Raw genomic sequence first — 12,936 nt, forward strand, 5'->3', positions numbered from 1 at the left:
TGACACACACACAGAGTTTCGCGTGGTCCTCGTGCTCAGAGTGGTCCGTGGGCCTGCGTGTGCCCTTCGTCGTGGATGTGTGCCCCATGACCTTTGAGCAGCTGGATCTGCTGCTACGGCAGGTCAGCGAGGGCATGGACGGCAGCTCGGACTGGCCGCCGCCTCAGGAGAAGGAGTGCATGGTGGTGGCTACACTCAACCTGCTCAGACTTCAGGTCAGCCGCGCTCTCGTGAACCTGAGCGCCATGCGCATTTAAGGCTGCATTATTCATCTTTGTCATATAGATGGGGTTTTATTGATGCCAGGCGTTCACCCGCTTTCTTCCCCATGCTTTATTGGGTCTTGCCGTACCACCCCTGATCCTCTTGTCTGCGTCATCCAGCTCCACGCGGCGATCAGTAACCAGGTGGACCCGGAGGAGCTGGCCCTGGGCCTGGGCAGCGGCCTGCTCAACAACCTCAAGCAGACGGTGGTGACGCTGGCCAGCAACGCCGGGGTGCTGAACACAGTGCAGACGGCAGCGCAGGCTGTGCTCCAGAGTGGCTGGTCAGTGCTACTGCCCACCGCTGAGGAGAGAGCCAGGGCCCTGTCCTCACTGCTGCCCAATGCAGGTGGGTGTCATGGGCCAAGGGGGCGGAGCACACTCCTTAATGAGCCCAGAGTTTGTGAGGCGCAGTGAGGGTTTGTGATGTTAAAGGGTGTTCTTGCATGTCCTGTAGCAAGGAGTAATCCGACATCTTTCTGTTCACCTTGTCCTTTTATGCTCTCATGTTCAGTCCTTAAATGTTTTATTTTCTATTAGCTGTTGTGCCCTCTGGTTTTTCTGACCTGCAGAGTAGTGTTTTTACTATTCTTAGGAATAGTATTTTTACTTTTTACAAAAGACATTCACTTCTTTGGTAACCTCAATGCCCTTAAAATTAGTTGCCCCTTAATATCAGCCAGTTCTTCATATTATGCAATTCCCCTTTCTGAAGAAAATCAAAACACGTTCTGCCTTAGCACTTTATTTTAGCAAAAAAACCATATCTGAAAACAATATTTAAATATTGCTAACAATGTTGGTATACTGCGTGTACAAAACTGCATGGACCACACAACTCATTTTCATTCTGCGACAGATATTTGTCTCGGTTATCTTACCAGCTAGCTGTCTTTGTTCTGTGGTGAAAAGATTGCCGCCCCTCGTAGGACAAACTTAATCTCATTGTACACCGTTGCAAACCATTGTGTGCCCGCATCATGTCCTCGGAAGTGAGGTGGCCGAACTTTGGTGCCGATCCTTCTAGCGGCACTAGTGTCAAAGGAAACAAAAACATTATTGAAAAAACTGTTCACTCATGAAGTCTTTGATATTAATCCAAGAGAGTGTAGTGAAAAAAATGTCTGTTGTTTTTGTCAGCCTCTGGTAACGAGATGAGTGTGAGTCCGGGTCGTCGGTTCATGATTGACCTGTTGGTCAGCAGCTTAATGGCAGATGGCGGCCTGGAGTCTGCTCTCAATGCTGCCATCACAGCTGAGATCCAGGTCGGTGTACGTTACTGAGTAGCCACGTCATCACTTTCACATCCACATTCACATCCATATCCGTCACACCTCAGGAAGACTGAGTGACTGCACGGTGATGTGCCTAACCCTCACATGGCAAATGTTGGGAAGGTGCACTTATTTGTTTTGTGCTGATAAACCCCTCTTTTATATTACTTTTTGGTCTGTGGTTATTGCCCAGCTTGGAGTTATCAAATTTTAAATGTCTGAGTGCAAAATAGGTTCTCAGCCTTTTAAATGGAGTCCGTCTGTTCGTGGTCCATCAGGACATCGAGGCCAAAAAGGAGGCGCAGAAGGAGAAGGAGATTGACGAGCAGGAGGCCAACGCCTCCACACTTCACCGCTGCCGCACCACCCTGGATAAAGACCTCATCAACACGGGCATCTACGAGTCGGCCAGCAAGCAGAGCCTGCCTCTGGTGCAGCTCGTCCAGCAGCTGCTCAGGTACTTACGGCCTTGGGCCGCAACACAACCACACCCCTGTCCAGTCACTCCCTCTTGATACAGCACTGGCAAATTCAGCAAGGGGTGTGTGGAGAAAGATGGTTTTTACCTATTAGTTATATTTTTATCTCTTATGCTCACTAAACACAAATTTAGTACATAGCAATGGCTGCCATGGAGGGGGAGACTTGTGTGGTTTCTTGGTGCTTTCCCTCTGTCTGATGTTTCCTGATGAGTATTGTCACGTGCAGGAACATCGCGTCGCAGACTATAGCGCGGCTGAAAGATGTGGCACGGCGCATTTCACACTGCCAGGACGCCGAGCAGGTGAGCAAAGAGCGCTCGGCCTCATTAGACCTGCTGCTACGCTTCCAGAGGCTGCTGGTCTGCAAGCTCTACATGGGGGTCCACGGCGCTGCCGGAGTAGGGGGATACAGTGAGTATATGCACATACACAGTGTGTGATGTCTAGTAAACATACTGTTAAACCATTCTAAAGGGCTTTCTTTCCGTTCTTTCTGATTTCTAACCACAATCAAACTGTTTGGACTCATTTAGAAGTAGATTTCTATTTGATTTTTTTTTTTTTTTTTCCTCCCCTGTGAGAGATTTAATTTTATTTGGCTTCTGTGGTGTTTCAGCTTTGACTCACCCTGAGATTCTGGGAGTGGGCTCACTGTTGAAGAAGTACATTGCCTTGCTATGTACCCACATTGGAGACATCCTTCCTGTGGCCACCAGCATCGCCTTCAACAGTCACCGTCATTTTGCAGAGGTGTCCCGCGTCATCGAGGGAGATCTTACAGGTAAAGCTCTGCTCTCTTAGTGGACCACAATCTATTATTTCATGGAAAAAAAAAAAATCTAAAATATCCAGGATTTCTGCATGTCCTTGTTCTTGTCATTTTTCTTCTCGCCGTTGGTGGTGAATTTAGTATGTCTCTTGTTTGCCAGCTGGCTTTGTTAACTGCGTGATCCAACTGTATTCCTGCAGGAGTCTTGCTCCCAGAGCTGGTGGTGTCCATTGTGCTACTACTGACTCTAGATGCTGGCCTGATGCAGGAGACTGGCTCCATTCCCCTGCTGGCCGCGCTGCTCGAGCACCTGGATCGCTTCAACCACCTCGCCCCAGGCCATGAGAGGGACGACAACGAAGACCTGGCCTGGCCCGGCCTCATGGGTTTGTGGAAATTCTCGCATGTTCTGTGAGCTGAGGTTTGTTTGGAGTTGCTTGTTCCATCTCTGAGTAAGCAATCCTGTTCTTCGACATCTGTTCAGGGTCATTCTTCAATGGACCAAGCTCGAGGAACAATGAGGAGGTGTCGCTCATCCGCAAAGCTGACCTGGAGAACCACAATAAAGATGGGGGCTTTTGGACGGTCATTGATGGGAAAGTCTATGATATCAAGGACTTCCAAGCTCAGTCTCTTACTGGAAATACTATTCTTGGTATGCAATCTGTAATGCGAGTAGAGATCTAGTATTCAGTCAGTTTGCGTCTATTGCCTATTTACAGAAAGCTTACACCAGATCTAAGGGCTTCCAGAAATGAGCCCTGATCAGAAGGTTCATGAGTATGATGGAAGTAAAATCAATTTGCCTCAGGTTTTGTACAGATGTCAGGATATTTTCTTCCTTGTTTGTTTATGAAGGATGTTATATTTGGTTTCTAATGAGGAGTAGTGTTGCATCCTCATGGTGGCGCTCTGTCCTGTGCAGCTCAGTTTGCTGGAGAGGACCCTGTGGTGGCATTAGAGGCAGCTCTGCAGTTCGAGGATACCCGGGGGTCTATGCTGGCTTTTTGTGTGGGCCAGTACATGGAGGCATGTCTTCTTATGTCGGCTTATTTCTCACTAAGCCTAATGTAATGTAAAGCTTTACTGACTCCAGTGGAATAATGACATGACCTGTGTGCAGCCGAACCAGGAGACGGTGACGACGCCAGACCTGAGCAGCTTGTCCTCGCCCCTCAATGACACAGAGAGGAACTTGGGCCTGCTTCTGGGTCTTCATGCATCCTACCTAGCAATGAGCACACCACTTTCTCGCATGGAGATAGAATGTGCTAGTAAGCACTTGTGCTCGCTCTCTCTCTCTCTCTCTCACACACACACACAAAAAGCAGAGGGCAGCATCCATGCCCATCCAGGTTCAACCTGTCTCTCTCGCACATCCACCCTTCATCCAGAGTCATTTTGCTCCTCACCAGGGGTTGACATTGGACTTCACACTGTCCCCTCACAGCAGGGGTGGGTTTTCTTTAACCAAGGGCATTATGAAGCTCCAGATGGCCTCATAATACTTTCCCACTTCTGACACCATTTTTAATAATGACAGCAAAAACAGAGTATGATGCAAGCCCTTGGATAACACAGACCTAGCTATGAGCAGTGAAAATAACTTGATGCTTTTTTTCCACTTTTCTTCAATTCAGTGGCAGTTTGATTTATAGAAAGATATTTATAGAAAGAAAAAAGTTAATCTCTGGAAGGATGTTTTATCTTGTGGCCAAGGATTTTTACAAATTTACAAACTGTTTACTTTGATTTTTTTTTTTTGATTTTTTTTTTTTTTAATTAAATTTTTTTTTTGTTGTTCCTCAGAATGGCTTCAGTCATCGATCTTTTGTGGGGGTCTGCAGACTAGTCAGATCCACTATAATTACAATGAAGAGAAGGATGAGGACCACTGCAGCTCTCCAGGGACCACCACACCTGACAAATCCAAACTCTACTCTCGCAGAAGCACCCTCAGTGACCACGCGCAGCCCTTCCTTCAGGCAGTAGCTGATAACACTATCCAGGACCACACTGTGAAGGTACACCCGTGCACTTGGACCCCTGTATGTGCCAGTAAAAATGTATACCAGTGCCCATATACTCATTCATACAACATATGTAAACATACATTTTCAGAATCATTATATACCTCACTAATTTTACCTTTCTTGTTATTCCTGGGTCATGCAGTACATTTTTCATTATCTGAAGATCTAATGGGTGAAATCATGATCGATATCTTTTTTTTTTAATACTTGATTTTTAAAATGTTTCTTTGGTTTCATTTTGCTTTTCTATTTCCTTATTTACTGATGTCACCTATACAGTGTGTACCTGGAGTGCACAGCGCTTAGATAAAATTCTCCTGTATGTATTTCAGGATTTTTTATGTCAAATTGAGCGGTGCTGTAAGCAGTATCATCTCATCACTCCCATCACTTTCCCGCCAGAGCACCCTGTAGAGGAAGTGGGCCGCCTGCTGCTCTGTTGCCTTCTTAAACACCAGGACCTTGGTAACCTAGCAACTGCCCTTCAGCACCAACAGCATTGTTACCCTTTGGTGAAATGTCAGGATTTTGGAGTGTTTTCCCCCTGCATTTTCTGGACAAGTGAGGACAACAAAATAAGCAGGCATTAAATCATCTATGATTTTGATGTGTGTTTATTTTGTCCTCACTTGTTCCGGGAGTGATTAAGGCCATGTAACTGTGTGTTTTTCTTGCTCTCTCTCTCTGTCTCTCTCTGTCTGTGTTTATATGTTGGTGGATATTTCCTTTTTTTGTTGGGAGGGAAGTGACTGACAGTAGCTCCTCCCTGGTGTAGGTCACGTCGCCCTCTCACTCGTCAATCAGTGTGCCTTGGCCGTGGACCAGGGGAAGCAGAGGTCTCTCCCCAAATCTGTGATTGACGTGTGTCGAATGGTGTACCAGGCCAAGTGCTCTTTAATCAAAGTAAGACTTTTAATGGCAGGTCAGTTGCTCTATGGCAAAATGGCCTTATTGATTTATGATGTTTTTTCGCCTCGTCTTATACCTCGGCCTGTGTCATAAACCCTGGAATCTGCTTGGTGCAGACACACCAGGAGCAGGGCCGTTCGTATAAGGAGGTGTGTGCTCCTGTGGTGGAAAGGCTGCGCTTCCTTTTCAACGAGCTGAGGCCGGCCGTCAGTAATGACCTGTCCGTCGTCTGCAAGATGAAGCTCCTGAGCTCCCAGCCCCGCTGGAAGATGATCACCCGCAAGCTCATCCGTGAGCTGAGGAAGAAGCGAGGTGGGCTCAACCAAGTACAAACACCCACCTGCTAACACGAGCCAGGACAGTTTCAGCAAGGGGCCCAGATTAAACCTCAGCCCCAACTCTGCCCTGCGGCCTAATCCACCTCTGTGGCTCCTCTTTCTCTCAGTGCCGAAGAAGTTGGAGTCGGCTGATGTGGAGGAGTGCAAGCAGGAGAGGGACGGGACCAATGAGGAGGACCCTCCACTTCCCATCAGCCCCCCACCTGTGGATAAGAAGCAAACCACTGTCAAATCTCCCAAGGTGATCCATCCTTGCACCTCCTACCAGGCTGGCCTCACTCTCAGATGGCTTATCTTTGCTCTTTTGTTGCTTTAGAGTTGGATGCATTTGTTCCATTCATTACATTTTATTCCGGAGTGGTATTCTGCACACTCCTTTTCATAACTAACTCACTCTGTGTTCTCGTGTGTGTGTGTGTGTGCTTGTGCATACAGCAGGATAAGTGGCAACCCCTGCTGAACACTGTAGCAAGCGTTCAGAAGTATCGCTGGCTAAAGCCCAGCCTGCAGGGCTCCTGCTCCCAGTCCAGCCTCATGGGCACCATCGTGGAGTTTGCCCTCAAAGAGGAGCCCCTTGATGTCGAGAAGATGAGGAAGTGCCTCCTCAAACAGGTTGGAGAACAGAGAGGGCTTAATGATCCCTTCCACAACTTCAACCCACTCATTGGGCTGTGTATCCTATTACATTTAAGAAAGAAATTGTGAAATTAGTTTAGCAAGTAACTTATTTAAGTTCTTTGTTATTAAAACAACTTTTTAGACTCAATAGTATTTTAATAGGAGTTGCATGAGTGGGAATTTGACATGAGTAAGAGCCTTATGCCACTTCCCTCCCCAGTTGGAGCGGGCGGAGGTGAGGCTGGAGGGTATCGACACCATGCTTAAACTAGCATCCAAAAACTTCCTGCTGCCTTCCGTACAATACGCTATGCTCTGTGGCTGGCAAAGACTCATCCCCGAAGGGCCCAGTATAGGGTAAGTGGGCAAAACCCTGCTTTAGAAGTCACTGTGTCTGTATGTCCATCCATCCATCCTTTTCAGAGGGATGTATATAAAGTGCATATTTTTACATGCAGTGCATTATTTCCATGTGTTTCTGCACCTGTGTAGGGAACCGCTGTCTGACTGCCTGAAGGATGTGGACCTCATTCCTCCCTTTAACCGCATGCTGCTGGAGGTCACCTTTGGCAAGCTGTACACCTGGGCCATCCACAACATCCGCAACGTCCTGCTGGAGGCCAGTGGCAGGTTTAAAGAGCTGGGTACGCCACCTTCTGAAGCCTCACTCAGAAACAGCATTTTGGGTCCTTTCTAGAGGTTCCTGAAGTTTAGTTCCAGTGTGCTGTAGCAATGATTTGCCCATCGCTCTTCCCCATCAGGCGTGCAGCCAGTGCCTCTGCAGACCATCACGAATGAAAACACCGCGGGGCCCAGTCTGGGCACCATACCCCAGGCCCGCTTCCTCCTGGCCATGCTGCACATGCTCTCTCTGAAACACGGAGCCAACAGCCTCAGTCTGCTGCTCAACTCTGGCACCCTGGCCCTCACGCAGAGCGTCCTGCGGCTTATCGGTCTGCCCACAGTGATCTCTTCTTCTACACCCAATTCTCAATCCTTGTTCCTCAAAGAGTCAGGTGTAATGATAGAGCTGCTAATCTGTTATTAAATTGCCCACTGATTACAACAATCTGACTATGGTTTGGATTTGAGGGCCCGGATTGAGTGTCAGGGTTCTATATCCTTCAGTTCTTCCTTATGTTGCTGTCCTTCTTATTAACAAAACCATTAAGTCCTTCAGTGAACCTAGTAGCTATGTTTTCTACAGTAGATTGTAAAATGGACATGCTCGGAAGTGTGTGAGGGGGTTTCTCCAATTCCTTTTTCAGATGTACATTTTCAGACTTCTTTGCAGTGTAGTTAGGCAGTGCTGTGTTTTGTGCAGGTCCCAGTACAGACAGCAGTGAGGAAGAGCTGAGCTCTGGAGCTCACGGCGGCTCTGCCACTGTGCTGGAGGAGTCCAGGAAGGAGACGACCCCCGCTCCCCTCCCTGCCTCTGGCCCAGAGCTCGCCGCCATGATGAAGATCGGCACCCGGGTCATGAGAGGGCAGGACTGGAAGTGGGGTGACCAGGTGTGTGCCAACTTACTAATGATGGATGCATATGAACATTTGGGTTTTATGACCTGGATTATGTTGAAAACCAGTACATATACAAGACACCACCCTGTTTTTTTGTGCTGAAGGATGGCCCCCCTCCAGGTCTGGGCCGTGTGATTGGTGAGCTAGGGGAGGATGGCTGGATTCGTGTGCAGTGGGACACCAGCAGCACCAACTCCTACAGGATGGGCAAAGAGGGCAAATATGACCTGAAGCTGGCTGAGCCTCCCCCTGTTGTCCAGCCTGCGACCGAGGACTCCGACACTGAGGATGATGCTGGTTAGGTCTCTTTTCCTAGTGTGGTGAACAGGGCTCAGTGACCCACAGAAGGTGAAATGGCTAGTGCAGTAAAGTGGTCTACTGTTCTTGATGTCCTTTTTGTTAGAAGGGGAGGTTATGGAGAAGAGCACTCATCCCACGGCCATCATGCTGACCAGTACAGTAAATCTGCTGAAGACTCTGGCCCTGTCATCTGGGATTCACGCAGATCTGATGCAGGCTGGAGCCACCAGGACCCTCTGCGGCCTTCTCCGCATGCTGGTGGAGAGTGGTGCCAACGACCAGCCTGGTAACTCAACTCACCGTCTGCTCAGTGCTGGAGCAACGCGCAGGAGCTCGAAGCGATGATTTTAAGAAAACAAACTGAAGTGTGTGTGTGTGTGTGTGTGTGTGTGTGTGTGTGTGTGTGTGTGTGTGTGTGTGTGTGTGTGTCAGGTTGTCCCTCTCAGAGGTTGGTCTCACGTGAGCAGCACCGGAGCTGGTGCACTCTGGGTTTCATCCGCAGCATAGCACTCATGCCTCAGATGTGCAGCACCCTGAGCTCCTCTTCCTGGATCAGCCTGCTCATCCGTATAGTAGAGGGCCACCAGTCCTTCACTGCCATCACACTGCAGAGACAGGTGTGGCCCACTGCCGTCCACACAAACCCCGCGCACCTAAGTATTACTATACAGCAGGGCACAGGAAGCTGCTGCAGGGTTAAACGTCTGCTTGTGGTGTTTCGTCAAACTGGCCTGCTGGTTTGTTTCCCCCCTCTCTGTCAGATCCTGGCCTTGCGATTACTGCAGGCTGTGCTGCCGTCCTGGGATAAAATGGAGCGTTCGCAGGATATGAAGTTCCTGGTGGAGAAACTCTTCAGCTTCCTGGGTAGCCTGCTCAGCACCTGTTCCTCAGACCTGCCCCTGCTCAGAGGTAATGTAAATGTACTGTGCTCTTTACCCCTTCCGAGTGCACACTGCAGACTCCTCCTAACACTGCACACTACACTTTAGTCATATACACTATAAACCTTCTCCTCTGATGTGCATTCAGATCTTTGGGTGTTCAGACATAGGCCTTTCTTTGCTCATGTGTGGTATATGCTTGCAGATAACTGCAGTTTTGTGTTTAAGTAGCACATTAAAGGGAGGATATTGGACTGTTGATACAGTTTTGTGACATCTTTCATTTGGTCTGCAGAGGGCACTCTTCGTAGGAGGAAGTCCCGGCCCCAAGCTTCCTTGACAGCCACTCACAGCAGCACATTAGCGGAAGAGATTGTGGCTGTTCTGCGCACATTGCACTCTCTTAGCCAATGGAATGGCCTGATCAACGAATATATTAACTCGCAGCTCAGTGGCATTGGAGACGTCATGGCAGGGCGACTGTCTGAAGCGGTACCCACAACATCCTAGCAGCATCACTCATAAATGAATCTTAGTGACAGTATCTGTACTGCAGGCATCTGCTTAAATTACTGCAATAAAGTGATTTGTTGTGGTATGGGTCTGCCAGAGTTTCATGAGCTCTCCTTGTCTGTCTGTCGGTCTGTCAGACACTGCTGGAGGAGTACATGCCCAATGCAGAGGCTCCAGTAGTGGGAAGTCTGATGGCTGTGCTGGCTGTAATTGGAGGGATTGATGGACGTCTGCGATTGGGTGGTCAGGTGCTCCATGAGGAGCATGGGGAAGGCACAGTCATGCGAATCACTCCTAAAGGACGAATCACTGTGCAGTTCCATGAAATGAGGACTTGCCGAGTGTGTCTGCTAAGCCAGCTCAAACCAGTACGTCCATGCAGCCCAAGACATGAAAATGAACCGCCTCTCATGGAGAGCTATAAAATTACTAAGAACAAGCAAAATATGTTAACATTTGCTGATGCACACTCTCTGCCTCATGCTCATGCACTGCTGAGATATTTAAATCTAATTTTCATCTTCTTGGTTTGTTCCTTGTCAGCTGCCTGTGGTGCCATTCAGTGTTCAGAACCTGCCCTTCACAGATCCTATGCTGGGTGTGTGGGCTCAGCTCGTCAACCTGGCAGGGAGCAAACTGGAGAAGCAGCGCATGAAGAAATCCCTTAGCAGAGGACTTGCTGGTACATTCGCTCTCTCTCGCTCTCTCTCGCTCTGGAGCAGAGCAGAGCCCAGATAATCTTCCTTGAAGCCCCCAAAACATTATACTTCAAACTCTCACCACAGCATGCTTGGCATGGTTGTTATACAGTGAAGTGTCCTGTAATTTGTTATGCAGCAATGAACCCAGCCACGGTTATAACCTGCTGTTTTGAGTTCATTAACCAGAGAGCGTGACCTTTCTGCACTGCCTCAGCCCCCTCCTCTTCCTGCAGGAAAATTAGAAATGAAACGTGATGCTACACATTTGTGATGAGGACATAAATTTGGCCATGTTGACACTGGCCATTACTGCAACTCTGGTGCACTAAAGTAAATTTTAATTATTTGGTTTTGCAAAATCCTTTCAAGTTCAAGTTCAAGTTCAAGTTTGGTTTATTTGTTACATACACATTCTGGTGGACTTGAGAGTACATTGATCTATTTGTTAATTCTCACCCCAGTTGACTGCTACTTTCAACTTACCTGTGATGCTTTATGGAGCAACACTGATGGCTGCCATGTGCGAGAGCACAGAAAATGAACGTGTGCTGAATGAGCACTGAAAATAAATGCACTGGGGCTGACCAATGAGCCGTAGGACGTCCACATGAGGGTCAGAGCTGAGGTGCACGTGCGTGTGTGTCTGCGTGCGTGTGTGGTCCTGCAGCAGACCAGGTGGACGTGCACCTGTTGCGATGTCAGCAGCTGCGGCTTTACGTACTGAAGGCGGCACGTGCCCTGCTATCCCACCAGGACAAGCTCCGGCAGATCCTCTCCCAGTCAGCCATCCTCGACACCAACCCCAACCCCAGTGGTAAGGCTTGATCTGCTCTAGTACCACGTGCCTCCCGTAGGCTCTAGAGCCGCCACAGGCCTCCTGTGAATTCTAGAACCACCACCTCACTGTGGACTCCAGAGGCACATGCCTCTCATAGGTTCTTCTCCCATCCTGGTTCTCCTTAACCGTTTCCTTGGTCCTCACATGTTCATCACCTCTCTGTCCTTGCATCTATCCTTCTCTCTTGTCTGTTATTTTGTATTTGTGTGTTTTGTGTATGTATTTTAGTGTATTTAGATGTGCCTCTTAACTCTCTCTGTCTCATTTCTTCTGTGTTCCCTGTCTGTGTATAATGCCTCTGTTCTTCAGAGGTGCTGTTTCTTCAGCAGCTCCTCCCACTCACTGCTCACACAGCACATAGTCAGTGCAGGGTGGTCTGGGGGCGGACAGCTTTAACTTGCTCTCAGGAATCTACCTGGGTTAGTGTCTCCAGAGCCTTTACCAGAGTTAGTATTGTGGTGACTAAGGAGCTCCTTGTGGTGTGGGTGGGGTGGGGGGTTAACTCCCCACGCCTCCTTCTTTTTACACTCTATTCAGCTTCTTGTGCCCATTCATATGTAAATGATTTGATGCCACCAAGTTTCTGGAACTGGTACATGCATTAACTGAGGCATAGTAATTATGATTTCTGATTAATTAATTATGTTGCAATTATGTTGATTTGTTGTCCCATTTTTGTCAATTCACTTTTGAGTTTTGATTTACTGTGCGTGCACGTGTATAGAGGAGCAGGTTGTGTCGTCTCCTGAGGTGGGTGACTTGTCCCCTGAGGGTCCTCTGCTTCCCCTCATCCTGCTCCAGCAGCTGCTCTCTGCTGCCACTCAGCCTTCTCCCATTAAAGCCATCTTCCACAGGCAGGAGCTCGAGGTCAGTGCTGCACCACATGCTTCTGTCCCATGTTGGTGTCCAGCTTCTCTAAGTCCTGCTCACCCTGTGTCCTGCAGGCTGCAGCTCTAGCTGTGTGCCAGTACCTGGCTGTGGAGGCCACGCACCCGTCATCTCCACTGTTTGAGGACAGCAGCTCCAGCGAGGCCACTACACCTGTCGCTGTGCAGCACGTGCGACCACCCAAGCAGAAGAAGCACAAGACCTCGCCCGTACCACCCGCACCAATAGTACTGCAGCTCATGGAGATGGGCTTCCAGAGGAAAAACATTGAGTTTGCCCTAAAATCTCTGTCCGGGTCCACAGGCAGTGCCTCTGGGGTTCCAGGTAGAGGGTTTGGATCAATCTGGCTTTGAGTGTTTCATATAGCTTTGCAATTGAAACTGATAGTTCTGTTTGTTTGTGTGTGTTTTAGGTGTGGAGGCATTAGTTGGCTGGCTTTTGGATCATCCTGATGTCCATGTCACAGAGCTGTCTGATGCAGAGACAGTGTCTGATGAGTTCTCTGATGAAGAAGTGCTAGAAGAATTGGAGGAGCCCGATGCAGCTTTCCCTGTGGTATTCTCTCACGCACAGACAGACACACGCAGAGACATGGATAAGGTCGCTCT

At 48.6% G+C, this 12,936-nt stretch overlaps 1 protein-coding gene across 1 annotated transcript in view; it reads left to right on the forward strand.

Annotated features, from left to right (window-relative positions):
• herc2 (HECT and RLD domain containing E3 ubiquitin protein ligase 2) overlaps window positions 1-12,936 on the forward strand; it is a 44,998-nt gene that overhangs the window by 15,196 nt on the left and 16,866 nt on the right. The window contains 31 exon segments of the mRNA XM_035524611.1: window positions 15-215; window positions 384-612; window positions 1,404-1,528; window positions 1,816-1,994; window positions 2,246-2,430; window positions 2,636-2,800; window positions 2,989-3,174; window positions 3,273-3,443; window positions 3,714-3,817; window positions 3,912-4,062; window positions 4,598-4,812; window positions 5,154-5,286; window positions 5,597-5,724; window positions 5,847-6,042; window positions 6,176-6,309; window positions 6,507-6,680; window positions 6,907-7,043; window positions 7,179-7,330; window positions 7,448-7,639; window positions 8,011-8,198; window positions 8,312-8,504; window positions 8,611-8,793; window positions 8,940-9,124; window positions 9,269-9,416; window positions 9,684-9,880; window positions 10,039-10,269; window positions 10,445-10,583; window positions 11,270-11,416; window positions 12,165-12,307; window positions 12,385-12,652; window positions 12,741-12,883. Of these exon segments, the coding sequence (XP_035380504.1) occupies window positions 15-215; window positions 384-612; window positions 1,404-1,528; window positions 1,816-1,994; window positions 2,246-2,430; window positions 2,636-2,800; window positions 2,989-3,174; window positions 3,273-3,443; window positions 3,714-3,817; window positions 3,912-4,062; window positions 4,598-4,812; window positions 5,154-5,286; window positions 5,597-5,724; window positions 5,847-6,042; window positions 6,176-6,309; window positions 6,507-6,680; window positions 6,907-7,043; window positions 7,179-7,330; window positions 7,448-7,639; window positions 8,011-8,198; window positions 8,312-8,504; window positions 8,611-8,793; window positions 8,940-9,124; window positions 9,269-9,416; window positions 9,684-9,880; window positions 10,039-10,269; window positions 10,445-10,583; window positions 11,270-11,416; window positions 12,165-12,307; window positions 12,385-12,652; window positions 12,741-12,883 (5,322 nt within the window).

This window comes from Electrophorus electricus, chromosome 3 (assembly GCF_013358815.1).
Source record: "Electrophorus electricus isolate fEleEle1 chromosome 3, fEleEle1.pri, whole genome shotgun sequence".
Taxonomy (NCBI): domain Eukaryota; kingdom Metazoa; phylum Chordata; class Actinopteri; order Gymnotiformes; family Gymnotidae; genus Electrophorus; species Electrophorus electricus.